This window comes from Chaetodon trifascialis, chromosome 8 (assembly GCF_039877785.1).
Source record: "Chaetodon trifascialis isolate fChaTrf1 chromosome 8, fChaTrf1.hap1, whole genome shotgun sequence".
Lineage (NCBI taxonomy): Eukaryota > Metazoa > Chordata > Actinopteri > Chaetodontiformes > Chaetodontidae > Chaetodon > Chaetodon trifascialis.
Genome location: NC_092063.1, coordinates 3,290,844 through 3,312,106, shown reverse-complemented (window position 1 = coordinate 3,312,106; position 21,263 = coordinate 3,290,844). Strand labels below are relative to the sequence as shown.

The 21,263-nt window shown below is 44.4% G+C and overlaps 1 protein-coding gene across 1 annotated transcript; it reads left to right on the top strand.

Moving 5' to 3' along the window:
• Positions 1–1,163: 1,163 nt before the first annotated feature.
• On the top strand, positions 1,164–20,674 carry jph2 (junctophilin 2). The gene is made up of 6 exons (XM_070969511.1): positions 1,164–1,971; positions 4,101–4,917; positions 15,164–15,282; positions 16,709–17,640; positions 18,661–18,762; positions 18,853–20,674. Exons 1-5 carry the CDS (start codon positions 1,593–1,595, stop codon positions 18,739–18,741), a joined length of 2,328 nt encoding a protein of 775 aa, XP_070825612.1. The 5' UTR covers positions 1,164–1,592; the 3' UTR covers positions 18,742–18,762; positions 18,853–20,674.
• Positions 20,675–21,263: the final 589 nt, after the last annotated feature.

Genomic DNA, 21,263 nt, shown 5'->3' with positions numbered 1-21,263 from the left:
TTATACAGGGACTGGCAATATCTTGACTCTGAGGTTTCAAACAACCAATCACCATCTGCCATGTGAAGCCTACCATTAGTTACAGCGCTGGTAAACTCAAATCAAAGTATTTCAGTAATAAAAGCAATATTACACACAAGTTCAAGTGATAAATGTAGTAAATGGCCTCAATATAAAAATATATAATCAAAATATAGGTATAAATACCTTAAATATGAATATAGATTGCCAAAATTTGTTTTCAAAAATGGCTTGAAAAATGGTGCATATAGCAACCTTAAATGGGAAAAAAAAAAATCTCCCTCAAAGCCCAGAATGTTTACATCTGGCTCCACCTCTGGCTGACAGTACTTATGGATTTTGAAAGCAGACATTTTACTTTTACTATTTACTAGTAAAATATTAGAGTATTCATTCCACCGCTGCTCATCAGTAATTCAAACAGTTTAGCTCACTTCACAGAGAGAATTGAGATGTCTGTGATGCAGTTAACAACATTTCCCAGCAGAGGGAGTGAAGAGAGTGAGATACAGTGCAATACTGCTATATCCCACATTCATTTGAAGTCTTTGTAAATTAGGCATAAAAAAGGCATCAATATATTAGATATAATTGTACTTTTTGTAAATATGCACATGTATGCAGCAAACTAAACTTCTAAGAGTACAACCACAGGTAGACCTACATCCCAACATATACTGATCAGTGATTATATAGTAAGTTATCAAAACCTCGGCCACAGACACACAAGGTCCTACTGAATATTGTAGAATCATTATCCTGATACCCTGAGATCTATGAGACCACAGGCCATAGAGCAGCATCAGTGGGGGATTACAGAGATTTATCTTCTTAGGGGTGTCTCTTTCATCAAGCTTAATAGCCTATTAGAGAGAATAATGATGTTCAAATTGCATTAAGTGTAACGTCTGTATGTGTGCAGGGAAAAACCAGCAGAGAGCAGAGTCCTGAATGGCATGCATTCAGTCCCGAGGTGGCAAGACCCTGGCATGGCTCCTTGCAGGCAGCAGAGTAAGGATTGGGTTGTATTTTTGGAAGGGTGTGTGTGCGTGTGTGTGTGTGGGGGGGGGGGGGGGGGGGGGGGGGGGGGGATTGGTCGCCTTGTTAGGTCTGCTAAAATATTTCCAGCAGCAGCGAGCGTCAGGAGATAGCTGGGTGGCAGGGACAGGGGGACAGGGGCTTTTATCTGTGGCCACCTGGAAAAAGCCATGTAAGATCCCTGGCTTGTCAAGTATTCGATTTAAAAACCATTCGTCCAAATTTGTAACTCACCATAATTTATTCTGGAGGGAATTCAAGAAGAAGACACTGGATTAAAAGAGGATAAACATCTTGTAAAAAAGTTTCTGTGAAGTGTGAAGTGCGCCCCGGAGCTTCATGGACACGCTCAGAAGTCCCCAAACCAAGTCCAGAAGAAGAAACCCCCTCAAGTTCAGCACCAAGGATATCTCCAATCAGTTTTGATGTCAGGTGAAGGTGAAGTCAGACTGACGGAGGTTTTATCTTTAGCCAGGTAACAGACTGACACAGCTTCACTTTCTGATCGGTGCGTCTTTGCGCAGCTGAGAGGCATGAGCGGGGGTCGCTTTGAGTTCGACGACGGCGGAGCATATTGCGGAGGATGGGAGGGAGGCAAAGCCCACGGCCACGGCATCTGCACCGGACCCAAAGGCCAGGGCGAGTTCTCCGGCTCCTGGAACTACGGCTTCGAGGTGGTGGGAGTGTACACCTGGCCCAGCGGGAACACCTACGAGGGCTACTGGTCGCAGGGGAAGCGCCACGGTCTGGGAGTGGAAACCAAAGGACACTGGATTTACAAAGGGGAATGGACTCATGGCTTCAAAGGCAGATACGGGATCCGGATCAGTGCTGGCAGCGGAGCCAAGTATGAGGGAACGTGGAATAATGGGCTTCAGGATGGGTATGGAACAGAAACATACGCTGACGGAGGTGAGATTTGCGCATTTGGATTTGTTGTACTGCAAAAAAGCAGAGGTGCCAGAAGTACTCTGAGTTTTACTGAAGTAAAAGTAGCAGCGCCATAGAAGGCTCAAAAATACTCTGTTAGGAGTCCTGACAGAGTCAGGCCCCTCTGAGATGTAGTACTGGGTGTATAAAGTAGCACAGAAATGAAATACCCAAATGAAGTACAAATACCTTAAATATGTTCTTCAAATAAAGTATTTGATTAAATGTACGTCTACTTTGTTCCACCACTGGATGACTGCATTAAGCTCCTGTGATTACACCAGTGATAGAGGAAGTACTCAGATCCTTTACTGAAGTAAAAGTAGCAATAATAGTGTGTGAAAATACTCTGTTACAAGTAGAAGTCATGCATTCAAAATCTTTCGTAAGTAAAAGTACGTTAGTAGTAAAAGTTGTGCATTTAATGTCTCACCTTTGTTAACGTACAGAGGTATTATCAGCGACATATACAAAGTAAAAATCTACTCATTATGCACAATGGCCACTTTTCAGTGTTGTAGTATTGTGTACATTACTAGACTGGAATATTATTACTGATGTAGGAACATATATGCAGTATTTAATGTTGTAGCTGGTGCAGATGAAGCTAATTTTAACTGCTGAAGGCTGTTGAGTAGTTTTTTTGTGCTGTATCTGTGTGTATATTTTATTTGTTGATCATTTCTGTGTCAACAATCTGAACCTGAAAAGTAAAAACGACTATACATGTCAGATAAATGTAGTGCAATAAGACAGACCTCAGAAGTATACTGAAATACCGTGATAGAGTAAAAAGTTACTCTCTACCACTGGATTACTCTGCAGTGTGGCCATTTTATGAGAGGACAGTTGCTCAATCATGGACCAAAACCCCTCAAAGTGTGGTCATAAGGCTCATTTCACCAAGTTCATGGCAGGTGACGTGGAGACAAATCAGTGAGGGAGAAACAGCAGCCTGATGATCCTTATGGGCGTTTATGTGTGTAACCAGAAGAAAATACCACCCTGCTGCTGTCAGTCAAGAGGTGCTCGAAGCCCAGCAGGACTCTTTCCATTTTGTTAAGCTTCACCATCATCAACAGTGCTGAAAGAAGAATTCAGATCCTTTACTGAAGAGAAAGGAGGTACCGACATGTGAAAATACTCAGTTAAGAGGAAAAGCTAAAAGTACTAGCAACATGTACTTAAAGTAAGAAGAGTAAAAGTTCTCATAATGCAGAAAAACTGTCTTTCTCTGTGTTATATTACTACTGTCTAACATTATTGATGCACCATAAGCAGCACCTACATGATGAAGCTGGCGTTGGTTAAGTTTTATCTATGTACTCACTGTTTCCTATTTAAATATATATAAATACTAGTAGTGACTGCAGCTGTTAGATAATTGTAGCAAGGTAAAAGTATACAGAATCATAAAATGAAAATACTCAAGTAAAGTTTGTAGTTAACAGGCCAGATTAGTTTAGATGAAAATCGATTGCTGTGATCTGTTCGTGCACAATAGTCAGTGGTTCCCCTCCTTAACAGCTGACTCATCAGCTTTAAGCCCAGGCTGGTGGAAGTGGCAGTGGGGGATGTGATAGCACCAGATGTCAGGATGTAATAATAGCCCACAAGCCCCGTGCCCTCCTGGCCTCACGGGCTGAGGCCTTGCTGTCACTATCATCTACACCCATGTCAGTTTTAGCATGAGACCAGACCTCAAGATGACCCGTCAGCGGGGGCATTAATGAGCGAGACTTTGCACACTGAAGATGTCCGTGGCATTCTGGCAGAAATAAAAGTGTGGATAGTTTTATATGTTCTTAGTTTTATGTATATTTGGCCAATCCATCCAGCAGATGTTGAAGTAAAAACCTGATGTCACCAGAGGAAAAGTCAGAAGATCGACAAAGTCATGAAGATTCATCCTCCCTCTGGACACAGTGAATGTTTGTACCAAATGTCATCCATTCAGTAGTTGTTGAGATATTTCAGACTGGACCATAGTGGTGGACCCAGCCTCCAACAGACTGACCGTAGAGCTGCTGCTAGCATGGCTAAAAAGTAGCCCCCAGTGTTTGCTCTGTGGTGCAGTTAGAAAGGTTTACTCTGTTTTCTGATGCTTGCAGGTACCTTCCAGGGTCAGTTCACTGGCGGCATGCGGCACGGCTATGGCGTCCGTCAGAGTGTCCCTTACGGCATGGCAGCAGTCGTCCGCTCCCCTCTTCGTACCTCCCTGACCTCCCTGCGCAGCGAGCACAGCAATGGCACTGTATTGCAGCAAGACATCCCCATCATCACCACCACCAACGCCTCGGGTGAGGAGACACCCATCGCCACCCCTACCCAGCTGGGGCCGTCCCGTGGAGGCTTCGCCCTCACTCTCCAGGTGGACCCAGAAGCCGTGAAACCCAAGAAGAAGGGCCTATTTCGCAGGGGCTCCCTGCTGGGTAAGCTGAAGAAGTCCGACTCGAGCACCTCGCTGTCCAGCCAGAAGAGCAAGATCAGCTTCCTGAGAACAGAATCGGCTCTCAGCTCCAACGCCAGCGACACCAACTCCACCATCAGCATCGGGGACGAGAGCCTGGCCGGAGCCGAAGACTTCCCCCCGGTGGAGGCCGACATCGACGCCACCACAACAGAGGTCTACATGGGCGAGTGGAAGAACGACAAACGCTCGGGATATGGAATAAGCGAAAGGTCCAGCGGGCTGAAGTACGAGGGCGAGTGGCTGAACAACCAGAGGCACGGCTACGGCTGCACCACCTTTGCCGAGGGAGGGAAGGAGGAGGGCAAGTACATGAACAACATGCTGGTGAAGGCCATGAAGAAGAGGGTGATTCAGCTGAAGGGAACCAAGATCAAGCACAAGGTGGAGCGGGCGGTGGAGGGCGCTCAAAGGGCTGCCGCCATCGCCAAGCAGAAGGCGGAGATCGCTGCTTCCAGGTAAGATCAGATGAGCAGAGACATGATTCTTTTTCATCAGGAAAGTATTTATGAGGACAGTTTCATCTGAGGACTGTTTTCAAGGTAGTTTCTATCACTCATGCATTACTTTTATATTTGAGTCACAACACGACGAAGTCTCTGAAGGGTCATGATGAGAATTTTTGTTCTCTTATTCTCCAGAACGGAGGCATGATGTGACACTTCACATGATGCATTTATTCCTCGTTCCTCCTTTGAAAAGCAGAGCTGCGACAGTTTATATCCACTGGCTGTGAGCGCAGCTGCAGCAGCAGCTGTATTGTGATACATTTTACCGCTCCTGTTAGCTTCTATCAAATATGACAGACATGAATACACCACATAAATTCAGCATCATTACAACGCTCAGCCTTTCAGTGCACACACATGCATGCAGTCAGTGTTACACCCATTATAAACTAATGAGCCACAGCCACAAACATACCAAAGAGCAGCCATGGCTACAGCCACGACCACAGAGATTGCAGCTCGGTCACCCCGCAGCTGTAATCATAATCACAGCTACAGTCCGTCTCAATCAGCCTCAGTAGGTTTTAGTGGCTCAGCTGGTTGTTTGTGTAGCTGCAATGGTACAGATATGCCACAGCTGAGGGAGCGCTGTGATGACAACCAGCAGCCGTGTACTACTACTGCAGAATACTATATCATAGTACAGCTGATCGCTTCTCTGTGGATCAGAGGGCATGCAACACAGAATGGAAGGAAAAGCAAAGAGAACAGAAAGCTTAAAATTCCCACCTTGACTGCAGCCAGCAGTGAGATGGAGTTCACAGAGTATTTATTTTTCAGCTAAACTGAAGCTTGTGGCAAAACACCAGAGGCACAAACTGCAGCTAAGTTTCCTCAAAGGGCTGCGGGTGAATGCAAAAGAGGCACTTCACTCACCACCTTCATGACTCTGGCTGCTGCTCACAGTAATTTTCTAAATAGAAAACGCAACCAAAGAGTCAATCTGTTTATTTAATGCTGCATTACAGATATGAAATAATGAGTGCGGCGGCTGAAGTGGCCGTTCATGTCCAGCCCATCCTGCTTTTCATAATGAATGTAGTACAAGTAGGAATGGACTAACTTCTGAAGCAGCACTGTCCCAAGTGTCAGCTGTGACTGTTAGGAAAGCTGATTTCATCCTCATCAGTTGTCTTAGTGGCTGCAGAGATGGCGGGAAAGGCTTTTTGCAGCAGGTTCACTGGTCGATGGTGAGGCCAGCTTCTAGCAGAGAGAGGATTCATTTACTTTCCAGCACATGAAGACTGTAATGCAACACTTAAGAAAGCCTGACAGTAAATGACTGAAGAACAGAAGCACTCTGGGCTCAAAAGAGCAGCTAATACAAATAAAATAACACAAACTGACAAACAGAAAAAAAGTATAAATAAATCCAACAAAGATCATGGCAGTATTTATTTTCCTGTGAAGTTTATTTGTTTGTATAGATAAAAAGTTTTGAGAAGTTAACTAGATGAATGTTAGTCTTTGCAATCAAATTTCAGGCTTAGTCAGACTCCATTTATGGAGAAACTTCTGCATTCATGTTAAAGCTCAGAGGACGATGCTGACAGCAGGAACGCAGCATGAAAACGTTTGATCTCGATTCATGAGACAGTTTCATTCAGTCATGTGTGTCTTCGCCTGATGAAACAGGTTCATGTTTGCATTAAACTCAACGTTAAAGGAACTGTTTCTTGTTTCCAAGAGTTTGATGAGAAGATCACTCTCATATCTGTCTGTAACATGTGAGGCTAGGAGATGATTAGCTTAGCTTAGCTTAGCTTAGCAGAAAGAGTGTCAGTGGAGATGAGAGGATTGATACCACTCTTGTGTCTGTATACTAAATATGAAGCAACCACCAGCCGTCACTTAGCTTAGCACAAGCAGCCTGACAGCCAGTCGGCATTTAACATGTTTTGTTAAATCTGTACAAAAGTGAACCACAGGTTTTACATTTAAGTGTATGGGTTGAAAAAATGCTAAGATAAGAGGTGTTGATCAGCTTTTCAACTGTGGACGGCCAGGCTAGCCGTTTCCCTTTGTTTCTAGTCTTTATGCTAAGCTAAGCTAATAGCTCATATTCAGATACAGTAATTCCAAAAAATGTCAAACTGTTCCTTTAACTTCATGACAGGCTGCTTCCACAAGCATTTATCAGTTTGACGTGTTAAAGAGCTGATTGTGAATAATCGCCTGTCAGAAAAAAGAAACATCTTTCTGATCACAGTGCAATCAGAAATCAATTCATATGAACACATTCGATCAAGCTGTGGGGAATACACATTATGCTGCTCATCCGAGCGCTCGTCTACCTTCAGTTTGTCTGTGACCGTACAAGGCGGTGGTGTTTTGTCCTGAAATAAGCTCAGTGTTTACAGCAGTGAGACTTGCATGATGGACTGCAGACCCCCGTCCCAGCAGAGGGAAATCTAAATATTGTACTTCAAAGATAAGCAGTATATGAGAGTTATGGGCCGGCGTTCGCTGTTTCAGTGCTTTGAGCTCACCTACAGCACATCAAGCAGCGCCTGGACAGAGCTGAGAATGGAAGCAAACACTGTCTGTAGGACTGCTTTCACAAACGCCTCGGCGGCCTTCACAGGCCAAACATGACCTCATAGGAAACATATTCTCTCCAGATTCTGGAATATGTGAAACAATCAAGATGGAGCGCAACCAACTTTAATCATGTACTTTTACTTCACTCGAGTATTGCCATTTTATGCCACTGTGTACTTCAACTTTATTAAATGCTGCATCAGTATGAACAATACTGATGTACTTTTACTTTGATACTTTCAGTACACTTTGCTGATGATACACCTGGACTTTTAAGCAGTCTTTGAATGCAGGACTTGTACTTGCAGTGGAGTTTTTTTTTTTTTTTTTTTGCATTGTTGTGTTGGTACCAGCCGCTCTTGACCGGTCCTGAACGTTGAATTGAAATCTGTTATTATAAAAGCAGTGGAGACATGACACGTCTGTTCCTGGCACTGGTTTCCTCACTCTATGATCCTTTGGCAATGAAGTCGACTGTTAAAAATACATGTCCAACCTGTGCGCCGCATGCGACGCCAGACCTGCCCTCTTCAGGTCCGGTTAGCTAAGCGCTCGCTGGCATTCAGACACTCTGTGGACATTGTTCTGGTGCGTGGGCTGGCTGAAGGAGGACCTGTGTGGCAGGACGGGGTGTAAATGACGCACACACAGGGGCCCTGTGGTCACAGAGGAGCCCTGACTAAATAAGGGCAGGCACACTCTTGCTGTATCACAATCACAGGGGAATGCAACAGCTGATTATCCCCCTCCCCCCGCCTCCAAACCCCATCTTTCCTGCCTCGTCACAGACTGTTTCCTCACACTGAATCGCGGTGGCTCTTTGGTTCTGTCTGCACACTTCTCTCAGCGTATTGTTTCACTCACTTTCATGCTGTTCTAGCAAATTAAATGCTGCTCCAAATGGTACACGTCTCTGCTTGAGAGCAGCGGTCTGCTTGCTGATTGAGACCGTTTCTGTCACCCACTGTGTTCTTTAGCTCCGCTGCTCGGACAGATCTCTGCACAGATCTCGGTCCATCTTGCGTCAGCAGTGGTGTCAAATGGTTCCACGGATATAAATATGACACAGCTCATAAGCAAGTGCCTGGGTATAAAGGGTTAGCGTATATATGTACCACACCTAGCTTTAGTTGTGCAGCTTGGATTACATACTGTACTGCTGATACGAGCATTTTGTGTTGGTGAGCCTAACATTTGTAAACACGCTTCAGCTCTGACCTCGGCTCGGGACTGTTTGCTGGCTGGTTTTATGCGTTGCTTATTTAACGAGAAACAATGTCACAGAGGAAAAAATAACTGATGAGTAACAGGAGAAATTGATGAGATCTCTGAGGCTACTTGTTATGTGACCTCTTAGCAATGTTAATGTTTGTGTATTGTGGCAAAAGTGATTTAATTATACTCTGAAACATTTAGTCGTCTTATTATAGAAGCGAAACCACTCTTTCACACACACTCTGTCTGTCTCACACACTTTAGACACAGTTGAATAGGACCCTCCACAAAGATCCAGTGGCAGATGCCAGAATATCTCTTGCTATTGTCAGCCTTCAGGGCAACTGCTGCGTGACAGAAAACAACCAAGCGTGTTTGAGGAACGGCTCTAAATTCAGATTTCAGGCGCAGATCATTCTGTGATCTCACATCTTTGGGTGTCCAAGGCGCTTTCTTCCCAGCCGAGTCTCTTCCTGCAGCTGACGTCTCATCACTCCTCAGAGTGTAACGAGCGTCTCCTCAAGGCGGCCCTAAAAGCTTAAAGGGTATTTAGGTCACAGTGTCAAATGTCATGTTTGGTTGCAGAGAAACAGTGCAGGACCAACACAGTTATACAAGTTACAGGGCCACAGTGTTGACTGGGATAAGAGGGGACTTCACAATCAGCTCACAGTGTCTGCGTCCTCTGTCTGCAGTGGTGGAAAATAACTAAGTACGTTTCCTCTAGTACTGCACTGACATGCAATTTTGAGGTACTAGTACTTTCCTTGAGTAGTTCGGTTTTCTGGTACTTGATACATCAACTCAAGTATATTTCAGAGGGAAACATCCTTTTTACTCCACTACATTTAAGCTACTTTAAATGAACTAAAATGAAGTCCACATTGTGTTTTTATACTAATGCTTTTGTACTGCTACTTAAGAAAGACTTAAAGAGCTGAGTACTTATTCCACCATGTTTCACCCTTTAATAATAAACAACATAAAACTTAGGATCTGCTTAACTGAAGAGAACTTACAACAGCTATAACCAATACAGCAACGCAGCGGCTCTTTAATTCCTGCTTCAGTAACGCACACTAATGCCGCATCTCCAACATCTGGTAACTTGACTGGTTATTTCAGGGTTAAACCTGTTTTTCCTTTGCAGTGCAGTGCAGGGGTGAGCTGTTGCTGCACACTCAAGGACACCCGAGTCTGAGAAACCTGAGGTTTCTGCACATTTAAGGTACTGAGAGTTGTGCTTGTGGAGCCGTTGGCGAGGCATTGAAACCAACACACACTGCAGGTCGTGAAAGGTGGCGTAGCAGCTACTGAAGTTACTGCAGCAGGCCATCTTTCAGCTTCTTTCTTTTTAGTGTTGGGTTTAATTCTGCTGTAGCTGCATGGATACTGGACTGTCAGAGGTAGAATGTAGGTATATAGACTAAAATGCTGCGCTTAAGTACAGTTTTGAAGTACTTGTACTTTACTTGAGTACATTCCAGAAGGAGACTTAGTGGTTTTTATCTGGCTGGCTGGCTGCACCACATTATTATTCTGGTTCTTTAAACCAACCACATTCGCTTTGGCAGCGCTGGGCTCAGCATGCAGCAGCAGTGCAGTGCAAAACGGTGTCGGAGGAGGACTTTTGGGCGTCAAGAGCTGCTAGTTTGTTTACATTTGTACAGTTATCAACCAGGTAATTTGGCATTTTCAGCATAGATCAGGGTGCAGGTTGCTCAGACTCGCCTATTTCAGACGGTCAGTGGGAGGCTTTTACCCACCGTCTACATCCTAAGTTTATAAAATACTGAAAAATGCATTTGTATATGTTGAGTTGGTGGTTCCCAGTCGTTTTGTCTCACTGTGCCCTTAAGAGAAAGTTTCTACTCCACTACATTTATTTGACAGCTGTAGTTTTATACTTGATCTTTTAGTTGTCATGTTCAAAAGATAAAAAGACAGGAAAGAGAATAAGATGAGTCAGTTCAAAGATGAACTTTTCTGAGGAACAAAAGGCCCATCAGTATATAAAGTCCCTCAGTCATCACTCCGTCCTGCTGGTAATACTTCTGCATTTCTACATAAGTCAAATTATGAATGCAAGACTTATGATAGCGTAGTTTTATAATCTAATACCAAATGTTGTGTTAGGGCAGGATTTGGACCTAAGCGCAGACACGCAGACAGGGAGCAAGGGTTAAATAGGAATTTACTGAGTGGGTAATGAAGGAAAAGGGGAGAAGGGAGATGTGGATTGAAGTCCAAAAAGCCTGGGGGTCGAGGCTCGAGGATAGACGATCAATGGCCGTGCATGGAGGTACAGCGGAGACTCCAGGTATGCAGGAAACTCGTGACTGACTGGGAAGTCCTGGGAATAGCAGGTGAGGAACGAGGCACTGAGCTCAGGTGGTGCGAGTACAGTGTTGAAGGCACGTGGTGGTGGAGAGATCAAGCACTGGTATTCAACACGAGAGAAACAAAGACTCAATATAAACTTCTACTCACAGGCAGCGCCAATAAACAGACAACAGCAGAAACAATCTGCAGTCCAGTCTTTAAGCTGTGCTTGATTGTGATGAGTCCCAGCTGTGTTGGAGTCAGCTCCCGAACCACCTGGAGAGCCTCATCCAGCCTCTGCCAAAAAAGGACACACAGGAACCAAAACCCTTCACCTCTCCACAGCAACAAGACAATACCAGCGTTTCCCAAAGCACCAGACCAGCGTTAACGATCTCTGTTCTTCTTCCACCAGGTGGAAGAAGGACCCAGAACTTACGCTTAAGTAAACTATTGATGCCACAATGAAAAATACCCGTTAATTGAAATTTTACTCAAGGCAAAATATACTTGAAGTATCAAAAGTAGAAGTACTCACTCTGCTGGATGGCTTTTACAGAGTCTTATGAGTATATATGTACATTGTATTAATGGGTTAATATTATTGATGCTATACTGTGTGAGCAGTATGTTGGAGCTCATTTAAGTACTTTGCATACTTTGGGGTAGTTTAATCAACGTTGAATCACATTTTGGAAGTGACTGCAGCTGTCAGATGGATGTAGTGAAGTAAAAGTACATTTGCCTTTGAAATGAGTGAAGTACAAGTGTGAAGGAGCAAAAAATGGAGAAGCTCCTATAAAAATTGTGTTTAACTTGCTCTCAGTTTCTGCTGAATGATAAACACTCAGATCACAGCATTGACAGATCCACTGTGGACGAGCATGCTCTGAAAGATGGAGTCAGTTTGCAGGAAGAAGCTATTTGTCACCATCCTTTCACCTCCACCCACCAACTGGCAGCTAACCCGGCTGAACTGACCGGCTGCCATCTTGTTAACTATGAAACACACACACACACATGCACACACTTGGCGTGTGAGCTGCATTTTTCAGCCATCAGTCTCATGAGCACTGACAGAACAGAAGTTTTATTTGCAACCAGAGGCGGATTTTTACACTTTATTTTCCGCGTTTTAAGGCAAAATACAGATGACCTCCACCTGAACGCTGCTGCTCTGCCGCCGTGTTGCTCATATTCCGCCTCCTGTCTTCTTCCTCTGTGCCATTAACTGGCAAAAACACATCAGTGAGCCACGCTGTTGCACTGGGTGACTTGTTCCTTTATTACAATGAACACATTTTTATTTTAACTCAGTCCCACAGACAGCAAAGGTGGATTAATCCCCGACTGAAAATAGTCCCCGATAGATTCTCTATTTCCTCCCGTTTGATCAACATTTTTGAAAACTGCAGCGCCCGCCTGTTTTAGGAAATGACTGAATCTTTTTATGAAAATGAAACCATGTACTTGTGACCTGTTTTTAAAGATTTATGTCTTCAGGCATGAACCAGTGAGCTTCAGGCTGAGAGCCACAGACAGGATGTTCATTTTGGTGTTTTCTTAACCTTTATGCAACTTTACAAATTCAGAACTACACACGACGTGTGGCTGGCAAGTTAAACAATGCATTTCTAAGCGTGTTTCATTTGCGTGCGCGTGTGTGTGTGTGTGTGTGTGTGTGTGTGTGTGTGTGTGTGTGTGTGTGTGTGTGTGTGTGTGTGTGTGTGTGTGCATGTGCTTTAAATTGCCTTGGAAGTCGTACCAGAAAGCTTGTTGCTGAACAGCAGCTGTTGCTACTATAACTCCACCTTTAATGAATGATTTCAGTGTGATTCTAAGTGTGTGAGATTTGAGAGGACAGGGTGGAGGGGTTCCTGGAAGAGGAGGTGCTGACGGTGTGTGGACAGGTGGAGCTCATCCGTCTCAAACAGGGAACCTCAGGAGTCTCTAATTGTTCCAGGGGGAAGCACCTTCCCCGCTGAGTCTTAAAGTGGAGCGGCGAGTTATTTTCGGCTCGGTGTAAAGTTACAGCATGTCAAGTATCCACAGAGTAATCACAATCAGTAATTCTCCCAGTTCACAGCGGCAGCCTTGAACGACCAGCACTCAGGTTGTGGGTTTTTAGCCATGCTAGCAGCATGTTGCCGTTGATCTTATGATGTTAATGAGTCGGTCTGCCACTTTGGTCCACAGTGAACTTTCCCATCAGCTGTTGGACGGTTGGACATGAAACCTCACAAAGACATTCTCGGCCTGCAGGAGATAAAGCCTGAGCTGAAGCTATGAGTTGTCATTATTTGTTCATGTTCCCCAAAGGATGGCCTGTCATGAATTTGTTGATGCCTTACAGTTCCATCTAGCACCACCATCAGGTCAAATTTCTAATTCATCCAATCATTTATTCACGACTAAAAACCCGTAGAGACACACAGCAACACACACTGCGTTTGATGCTAACTGACAAACGCTAGCCATAGTTTTAACACGTCAAACTGGTGAACACGTTGAACGCTCTGTCTGCTAGACACCAGCATGTTAGCATTGTCACACTGTTAGCATGATGTTAGCATGTTAGCCTCAGCGATCAGCTAGAGACGTTTCGTCTTGTTAATTTTGGAGAAGACAGAAACATCCATCCATCCATTATCTATACCGCCTATCCCTTTCGGGGTTGCGGGGGGCTGGAGCCTATCCCAGCTACAATGGGCGAGAGGCGGGGTACACCCTGAACCGGTCGCCAGCCGATTGCAGGGCCACATGCAAGGACAAACAACCATTCACACTCACACTCACACCTAATTTAGAGTCATCAATTAACCTAATGAGCATGTTTTTTGGTCTGTGGGAGGAAGCCGGAGTACCCGGAGAGAACCCACGCATGCACGGGAAGAACATGCAAACTTCACACAGAAAGGCCCCGCCTGACCCGGGGATCGAACCGGCAACCTTCGTGCTGTGAGGCACGCGCACTACCTGCTGCGCCACCGTGCAGCCAAGACAGAAACAAAATAATAATAATAATAATAATAAAAGTGTGAAAGTGTGTTGTCCCATTTTTATGGTGTATTTTATTTGTATTAGCGATACTTATGTGCCCAGATTTATTCTGTTTCTTGTTCTTCAGTCACTTAAAGGGGGACGGAACAGAGAAAGTGTTGCATCGTGTCAAAGTGTTGGTCCAAACTGTCCTTTCTGGCTCTCCGTCCGCTGGTCACATTGAAATATGTGATGATGGCGACTCAGTAACTTGCCAGCAATAACTCATTGTCTTGCTGGGAGCAATAAAAGCATAATTTATTTCTGTCACTGCCCAACAGCAGAAAAGGACACCTCCTGTCTCGATAGCTAATAATACTAATGAGGCGTATGACCATCAGCCATCCACCCCGGCCGTCGCTTCTCCATGATTGAATACTATAAACAAACCCTGTGCTGTGGTATTTTTGGTCGGTCTTAAACGGTTTTTAAGCCATCATCTCTAAGGGTTACTATCCAAGGTCAACCAATCATTTCAGCATAATGTGACAACTTGTTGTTTTGATCATGTTTGGAAGAATTGTGCTAATAAACTGTCCATACATGTATGAGGGTTCAAAGAGTCTACACAGTTTGGTAAACACGGCTCTCTCTTATTTATCTATTTATTTGTTTAGGGAAATATGTTCATTCCCTTTTTGTCCAAGAGTTGAAAAGACTGACACGACTCTCATGTCTGTGCTGAAAATACAGTATAAGGGTCTAAGACAGTGGCTGGTTAGCTTAGCTTAGCATAAAGAGGGGAAACAAAATTTTAAAAACCACAAGCTGTGGAGGAGTTATGTGCTGGAACTATTTCTTGGTCGATCTGTTTTTGTATGAAACAAGCAAAATGTAATGTATGTGAAGGTTAAAGGTGCTGATTTTTACCTGTGGACAGAGCCGAGCTAGCTGTTTCCCCCCATTTCCAGTCATTATGCTAAGCTAAGCTAAAGCTGCTTCTTGTCTAACAAAGAGGCGGAGACAAAACTGGTGCCAATCTTCTCATCTAACTCTTGGCAAGAAGGCAAATAAACATATTTCCCAGAATGCCAAACTCTTCTTGTAAACTTTGAATTATGTTGTCTGTCCCCTGCAGGACGACCCATTCAAAGGCCAAGTCAGAGGCAGCTGAACAGGCCGCTCAGGCCTCCAACAGCGAGTCCAGCATCGCCAGACTGGTGGCCAAAGAGCTCTCCCCTTCCTTCTACCAGCCAGGTCAGTGATGTTACCTGAACAGCTGTGTGGGAACAGCTGCATGATATTTTCACCTGAAACTGGATGTCGTAAATGTTTTTTCTCATACAAGAGGAGGCTCATATTCACCATGTCACCTCTTTCTGTCCCTTTGCTTGTCAGGACTAATAGCACTCACCACTGTTCACCACTCATCTAGTTTATAACGTGTCCCTGTGCGAGCAGATCCTTGGCCGAGGCTCCACACAAGGGTAGCTGCATGTGAATGTCTAAAAAAGGAACATCTTATTGGGTCGAAGGGCTCGTATCAGTTTCATAGCGAGTCTGGCGACACATGCCGCTTGCTTCTTTTTTTTTTTTTTTTGTTCTTGCTTGCAGCAGAGAGTTTAAAGGACGCAGACACAAACAGAAAGTCATCCAGCTTTCTGAGGGGCTGCTCGAATCGTCTCCAAGTAATACTACAAATGGACGAGGCCTGGCTGAGTCCTGCTATGCGTTCATCCATGAAACGTCACACACACACACACAGAGTCACAGTGAAAAACAACACAGCCTCACAGTTCAGAGGATAAAGATGGTGGTAGTATGTATTTCTTTCCATTTTCAGCAAATGTCATGCAAAGATCAAAACCAAAATCGAGCTCCAGTCATCCGCGCATACACCATCCTGTTGCTGGGAATGCGTATTAATCCGCGGCTGAAAATAGTCCCTAGCAAATACTCCTGTATGAGAACTATAGTTGCCAGCTCTTTTTGGAAATTATTTTATCATTATTAAAAACTTGTTTAGCCTTTTTTAAAAAGTAGCATATGCTTTTGAGACATTTTTAAAGATTTACACCTTCAGTAGAAAGAAATAGCCTTTGGGCTGACGGCCAAAGACCAGCTGGGGAAGTAAATCTGAATTAAAAATAACAGAAAATACAGAGAGGGACCTTAATGCATTATTGGTTGTTGTCTTGTGTTTTTCTTTGGCATCTTTTCACACTTTTTCCTCCCTGAAACATGAGCAAACAGCCGACTTGTGAATAAAGATGTGCATTGAAGGGTTATTAATACCTGCGCCGGCCTCAGTAGCTGCTTCCTGTGGTCACAGGAAATGAGTGTAGTTCAGGGAGAGAATGGCATAATTATAAAGTTGCGTTCAAAGATTTAAAGCCTCTCTTCCTGAAGCTGCTTCCTGATATTTCAGTCAAAGGAAATTAGTCTGGTTGGAGGATTAAAATTAATGAGGCAGGGAGAGAGAAAGGAGAGCTTTGTGATAACGATGTTAACATCAGAAATGGATTTTTTATGGTAATGACACTAATATATAAACAAAAAATGGCTGACTCATGTTTGTCAAACGTTGTCAGGTCTCCAGAGAAGAGTTTTTATCTTTGTTCTGAATGTATTGTGTGTGTGATGAGCGAAACACTAAGAAACTGGTTGAATCTTTCTCACGCAGGTCCTGAGTATCTGAAGAAGAGAGTGTTACACGAGGCCATGGAGGGCAGTGAGAACACAGACATTGTCATGCACGAGCCGCTGCTGGCTGAGGAGGAGCCCCTGCCCACGCCACCCGAAAGCCCGCTCATGAATGAACTGGACAGCCTCATGCCTGGCTCGTCCCCAGGCCGCACCCCCTCCCCCAGCCCTGGCATCATCAGCAAGGAAGATCCCAAACTCCTCAGTCCAGGAAGCTGGAACGAAGACAAAGCCAGTAAAGGTGGTGGCAGTAAGGGCGTCAGTAAACCCAACAGTAAGCCCAATAGCAAGCCCAATAGCCGCCCCATCACCCCTTCAACCTCCGCTTCTGCTCCCACCACGGCTGCACCGGAGGGCGGAGGGGCCCCCGGCAGTCGTGGCCCCTCTCGCACCCCCAGCCGTCAGAGCAACAAGAATGACCAGGGCTCTGACCTGGAGATCAAGCCCCTGCAGAAGTTTGACTCCGAGGCAAAAGCTCCAGACATCGCTCCTGCCGCCACCGCCCCTGTAAGGAACAGCCTCATCACTCCAGATGAAGAAGAAGCACCGCGCCCCGCCTCCAAAGTGTCCACCAAAGCTGTCACCCCCGAGCCTAAACCCACCGAGGTCAAAACAGAAAGAGCTCCATCAGTCCATGAGCGAGCGCCGTCTGTCTCTGAGAACAAAGTGGAGTCCAGGGAGGTGAGCAGGCCATCCAGCAAAGCAGAGACAAAGCCATTACTAAAACGACAACCCAGCCCAGCTCCGTTCCCAAAACCTGCACCCAATCTTGAACCTAAAACAGTACCAAAGCAAGTGGAAGCCAAAGCCGTTGCTGCCAAACCAGCCACGAAGGTGGATCCCAAAGCAGAGGCCAGACTGAAGGCCATGGTGTCGAGCAATCAGATGACTGCAGAGTCTTTGGAACTGGAGGTAAGACAGTAAATATACACACTGACACATCTGATTATTTTTAGGCATGTTAGCAGTGTGGCTATAGGCTAAGCAATGTCAGTCTATCAACAACTGACGGACAGGTCACCACGACATTTTATACAGACCGTCATGGTCCCTCCAGCACCACCATGAAGTTGACATTGACAGTTTTGACCAAAATATCTTAACAGCTAACATTGGCATGGAATTTGGTCCGGACATTCACATTTCACTCAAGATGAACGGTATTAATTTACTTTTTACTCTAGTGCCACCATCAGGACATCATTTCTATTTGTCCAACAATTGTTGACCAAATACCTGCAAAACTATTTACATTCCCGCACACACAGCTGCAGTGTGCTGATCAGTTAGCATGCTAACAAGCTAACCTAAGAAGGTGAACATGGGAAACATCACCCGCTAAACATTAGCATCTTCACATTGTCGTGGTGAGCGTGTTAGCATGCTGAAATTAGTGTTTAGCTCACGGCAAAGCTCTGCAAAGTGCAAAGTGCTACTAGCAGACAGACCTTTAATTTCTGGCTTTGTTTTACCAAAAAATATGAGTTTAAGTAAGTATAGAGTAAAGTCTATACTTTAAACTTTAAAGCACTTTTCTCATGTTTGTCTGTTAAATATGACACTACAGCCAGGAGACCTTAGCTTAGCATAGCAGCTAATTACAGTCAGATTCTGCCCAAATATAACTAAATCTGTCTCTCAGCACCTCTGAACCTCTCAGAGGTGAAATAACGTGTTAATTAGTGAACTTCAGAGGAGCTGAGAGACAAAGTTCTGTGACAGAGCCTGGCTAGCGGTTCCCACCTGCTTCCAGCCTTTATGCTAAGCTAAACGCAGCATCTCCTGGCTGAGGCTTCATGTGTAGCTTGACAGTAACACACTCACAAGGTGTGACACTTTAAGCAAACAGCCTCGCTGTTGTTGGTCAAACATTAGTAATTTCCTGAGTTGACTGACCTCATATCGCACACTGTGTGCTCCCGTCTCATCAAGGGCCCAAACACCATCATGATCTGCATGGTTATCCTGCTCAACATCGGCCTGGCCATCCTCTTCGTACACATCTTGTCATGAGACATCGTCCACCACCTTCAGGTAACACGTATGATGTCAAAACCTGCTGAAGATTCAGTAAACATTGCCCTGCTGTAGGTGAGTCCGTTAAAATGAGGTGCTTTGCTGCAGGTCACCAGCAGTGATGCAGAGGGACAGCCTGCCTCCTCCTCAGTTAGGACCAGAGATGAAAGAGACGGCTGAGGAGAGAGACGCCTCCTCTCAAAGTTTTTGTTGGTGTGACTGTGTGAGGCTCTGTGGAGCTCCTCTCTTCCCAGAGGTTTGTCAAACTGAAGGACAGTACACGAGTGTGACGATGTTTGTATGTTAAAGTCGGGGCTGGATGGTAGAGCATGTTCTCGGAGCTTGTACTGGAGAAGCAGGGTGGCGCTCACAGTGTGTCAGAACATTTTACAAAAAAAGGCTTTTAACTCAGTCCTGAACTGGCACACGCTGGCTGACTCTCACCACACAGAGTCAGGCAGATTAGACCGTAGATAATTACGTTTTGTCACAGGATATGTTTGTTAGTATTATGTAATCGCCGGCTGAAGGAATGTTGATAACGTATGCAGACTGAATTTTCTCTCCACTTTACCTTAAACTTGACTGCAGCAGACGTGTGAAAGAATAGGGAGTGATAACTGCTACTATCATTGTTTTAATTCCCCACGATGTGGTTAAAAGGAGAAAAAGATTCACTGAGCAGGAGTCTGAAATGTGTGTGTCAGCTGCAGGAAGAAGATCTGAAGAAGACACTATAATCTGAAAGTTACTGTTTTCATCTTGTTGCTCTTCGGTCTCTAAAGGAAGACTCCATCATTTGTCACATTTTGGCTAATTTTACATCCTGCAAAATCTGTATTTGAGACTGTGGTGTACTACACTGTGAAATTTCCTATTTTCACTGGGATTTACATGCATTTATGTCATTCTGCTGCTTTGGTTTGGGGGCTGATGAAGCACATAGAGAAGGAAAATAGGAAGCTTTTGAGTGTCACTGCTATTGTATGTGCTGTATGTTCCTGTGCTGTTTAGCACCCAGGTGGTTTTAAATGTGAGAAGCGAGCAGGAAATGAAGGCTGGGATTGATCTTATTTAAAACAATCGCTGTACGTTGCAGTAGAATTGCTCGAGCTGCTGGTTTCTGTTGGTAGCAGCTGGGTTGGGAGGTTTGCCTGTGAGTTAGCGTAGCGTTCGTGGTTTCGTGTATGTTTCAGTGCAGAAAAACTGTCCACACTTTTCCACAGCATTGTATTCAGGGCCTGTTGTGTTTTACAGCCAAATATGAGTTCAACTTTTGTACGCATGAGGGCACTTTGTGTGTATGTATCTGTATTTTTGTACCATTTTGAAGTGCACATCTTTTCAGCATTCAAAATATTCTGTCGTAGGATTTTTTTTGGCAGAGGAAACACGCAACCCTAAATTTATTTATTTCCCATAGGAGTGAGATTACCTCGTGACTGTGAGATGGAGAAAAATACGGAATGATTCTTAACTCCATGTCTTATATTGAGAAGAGCGCTCAGCAGAGGTGCTGCGTAATAGTTCTGCCTTGTTCTTTGACCCATCAATGCATGGGTGCTAAGAGGAACAACGTCTTTAGCTGAAATTGTTTTGCCTTTGAAAGTCAGCACGCGACATTTTTCAGCCAGAATCTACAAGAAATCTAAATCCCCCATGATCTCAAATTTGTAATAAGTGTTTGGCAGATAGTTTATCCTGAATCTACCAATGCATTAAGGAATGACAGGAGAGACGGATCGGCAGATGAACTGGATGCTAAGTGCAATAAACTATTCATGTAGGTCAGTGTCATGTAGAGGCCATTTTGTTTTGTCTGTTTGTGCATTTAATGAAATCAAATAACATTGCTGAATTTGAAGGAATGCATTTGTGTAGCCAAACGTGGTCAAAATTACAACAAAATGAAATAAAAACTTTTACAACACTTGTGAATGTGTTATGTTTTGGTGAGTCGCATTGTTGTTTAACACGTCCATGATTTTCATTCAGCACCATTCATTATTCAGAGTGAGGAACAGCAGAACTAAGTATTTTTAAACACCACCTGTCTGCCAGCATGAGACACCCACTATGCCTCCCTTGGGCCAATGTGAATACCACACCCTATTTTAAACCAGACGGGGTGAGCCTCAGCTCTTCTCAGGCAGTTTTCAAGTCAAGAACAAAATTACACCTTCAATTTGTAGAAGTGAGATCTGTAAATGGTGCAGGGACGTACCTGATGTTGAGGTCATTTGGTAGGTAAAGTACAGGCCTCCTGCAGCAATCTGAAATTCACAGTAGTTTGCAGTTTCAGCCTGAGTGGAGTTCAAACATCTGTTGAACAACACTGCCCCCAAGTGACGAAAGTGAGCAGAGCAGCAAGAACATCAACAGTCAGGATATTTTAGATCCTCTCAGTGAGAACCAAATTGAAATAAACTTAGATAGAGAGAGGTTATTTAAGATGTTTAACAGTAGCTGAGTGTAGTGTGAGCCGAATAATATCACAAAGAAATGTAAATCTGAACCTA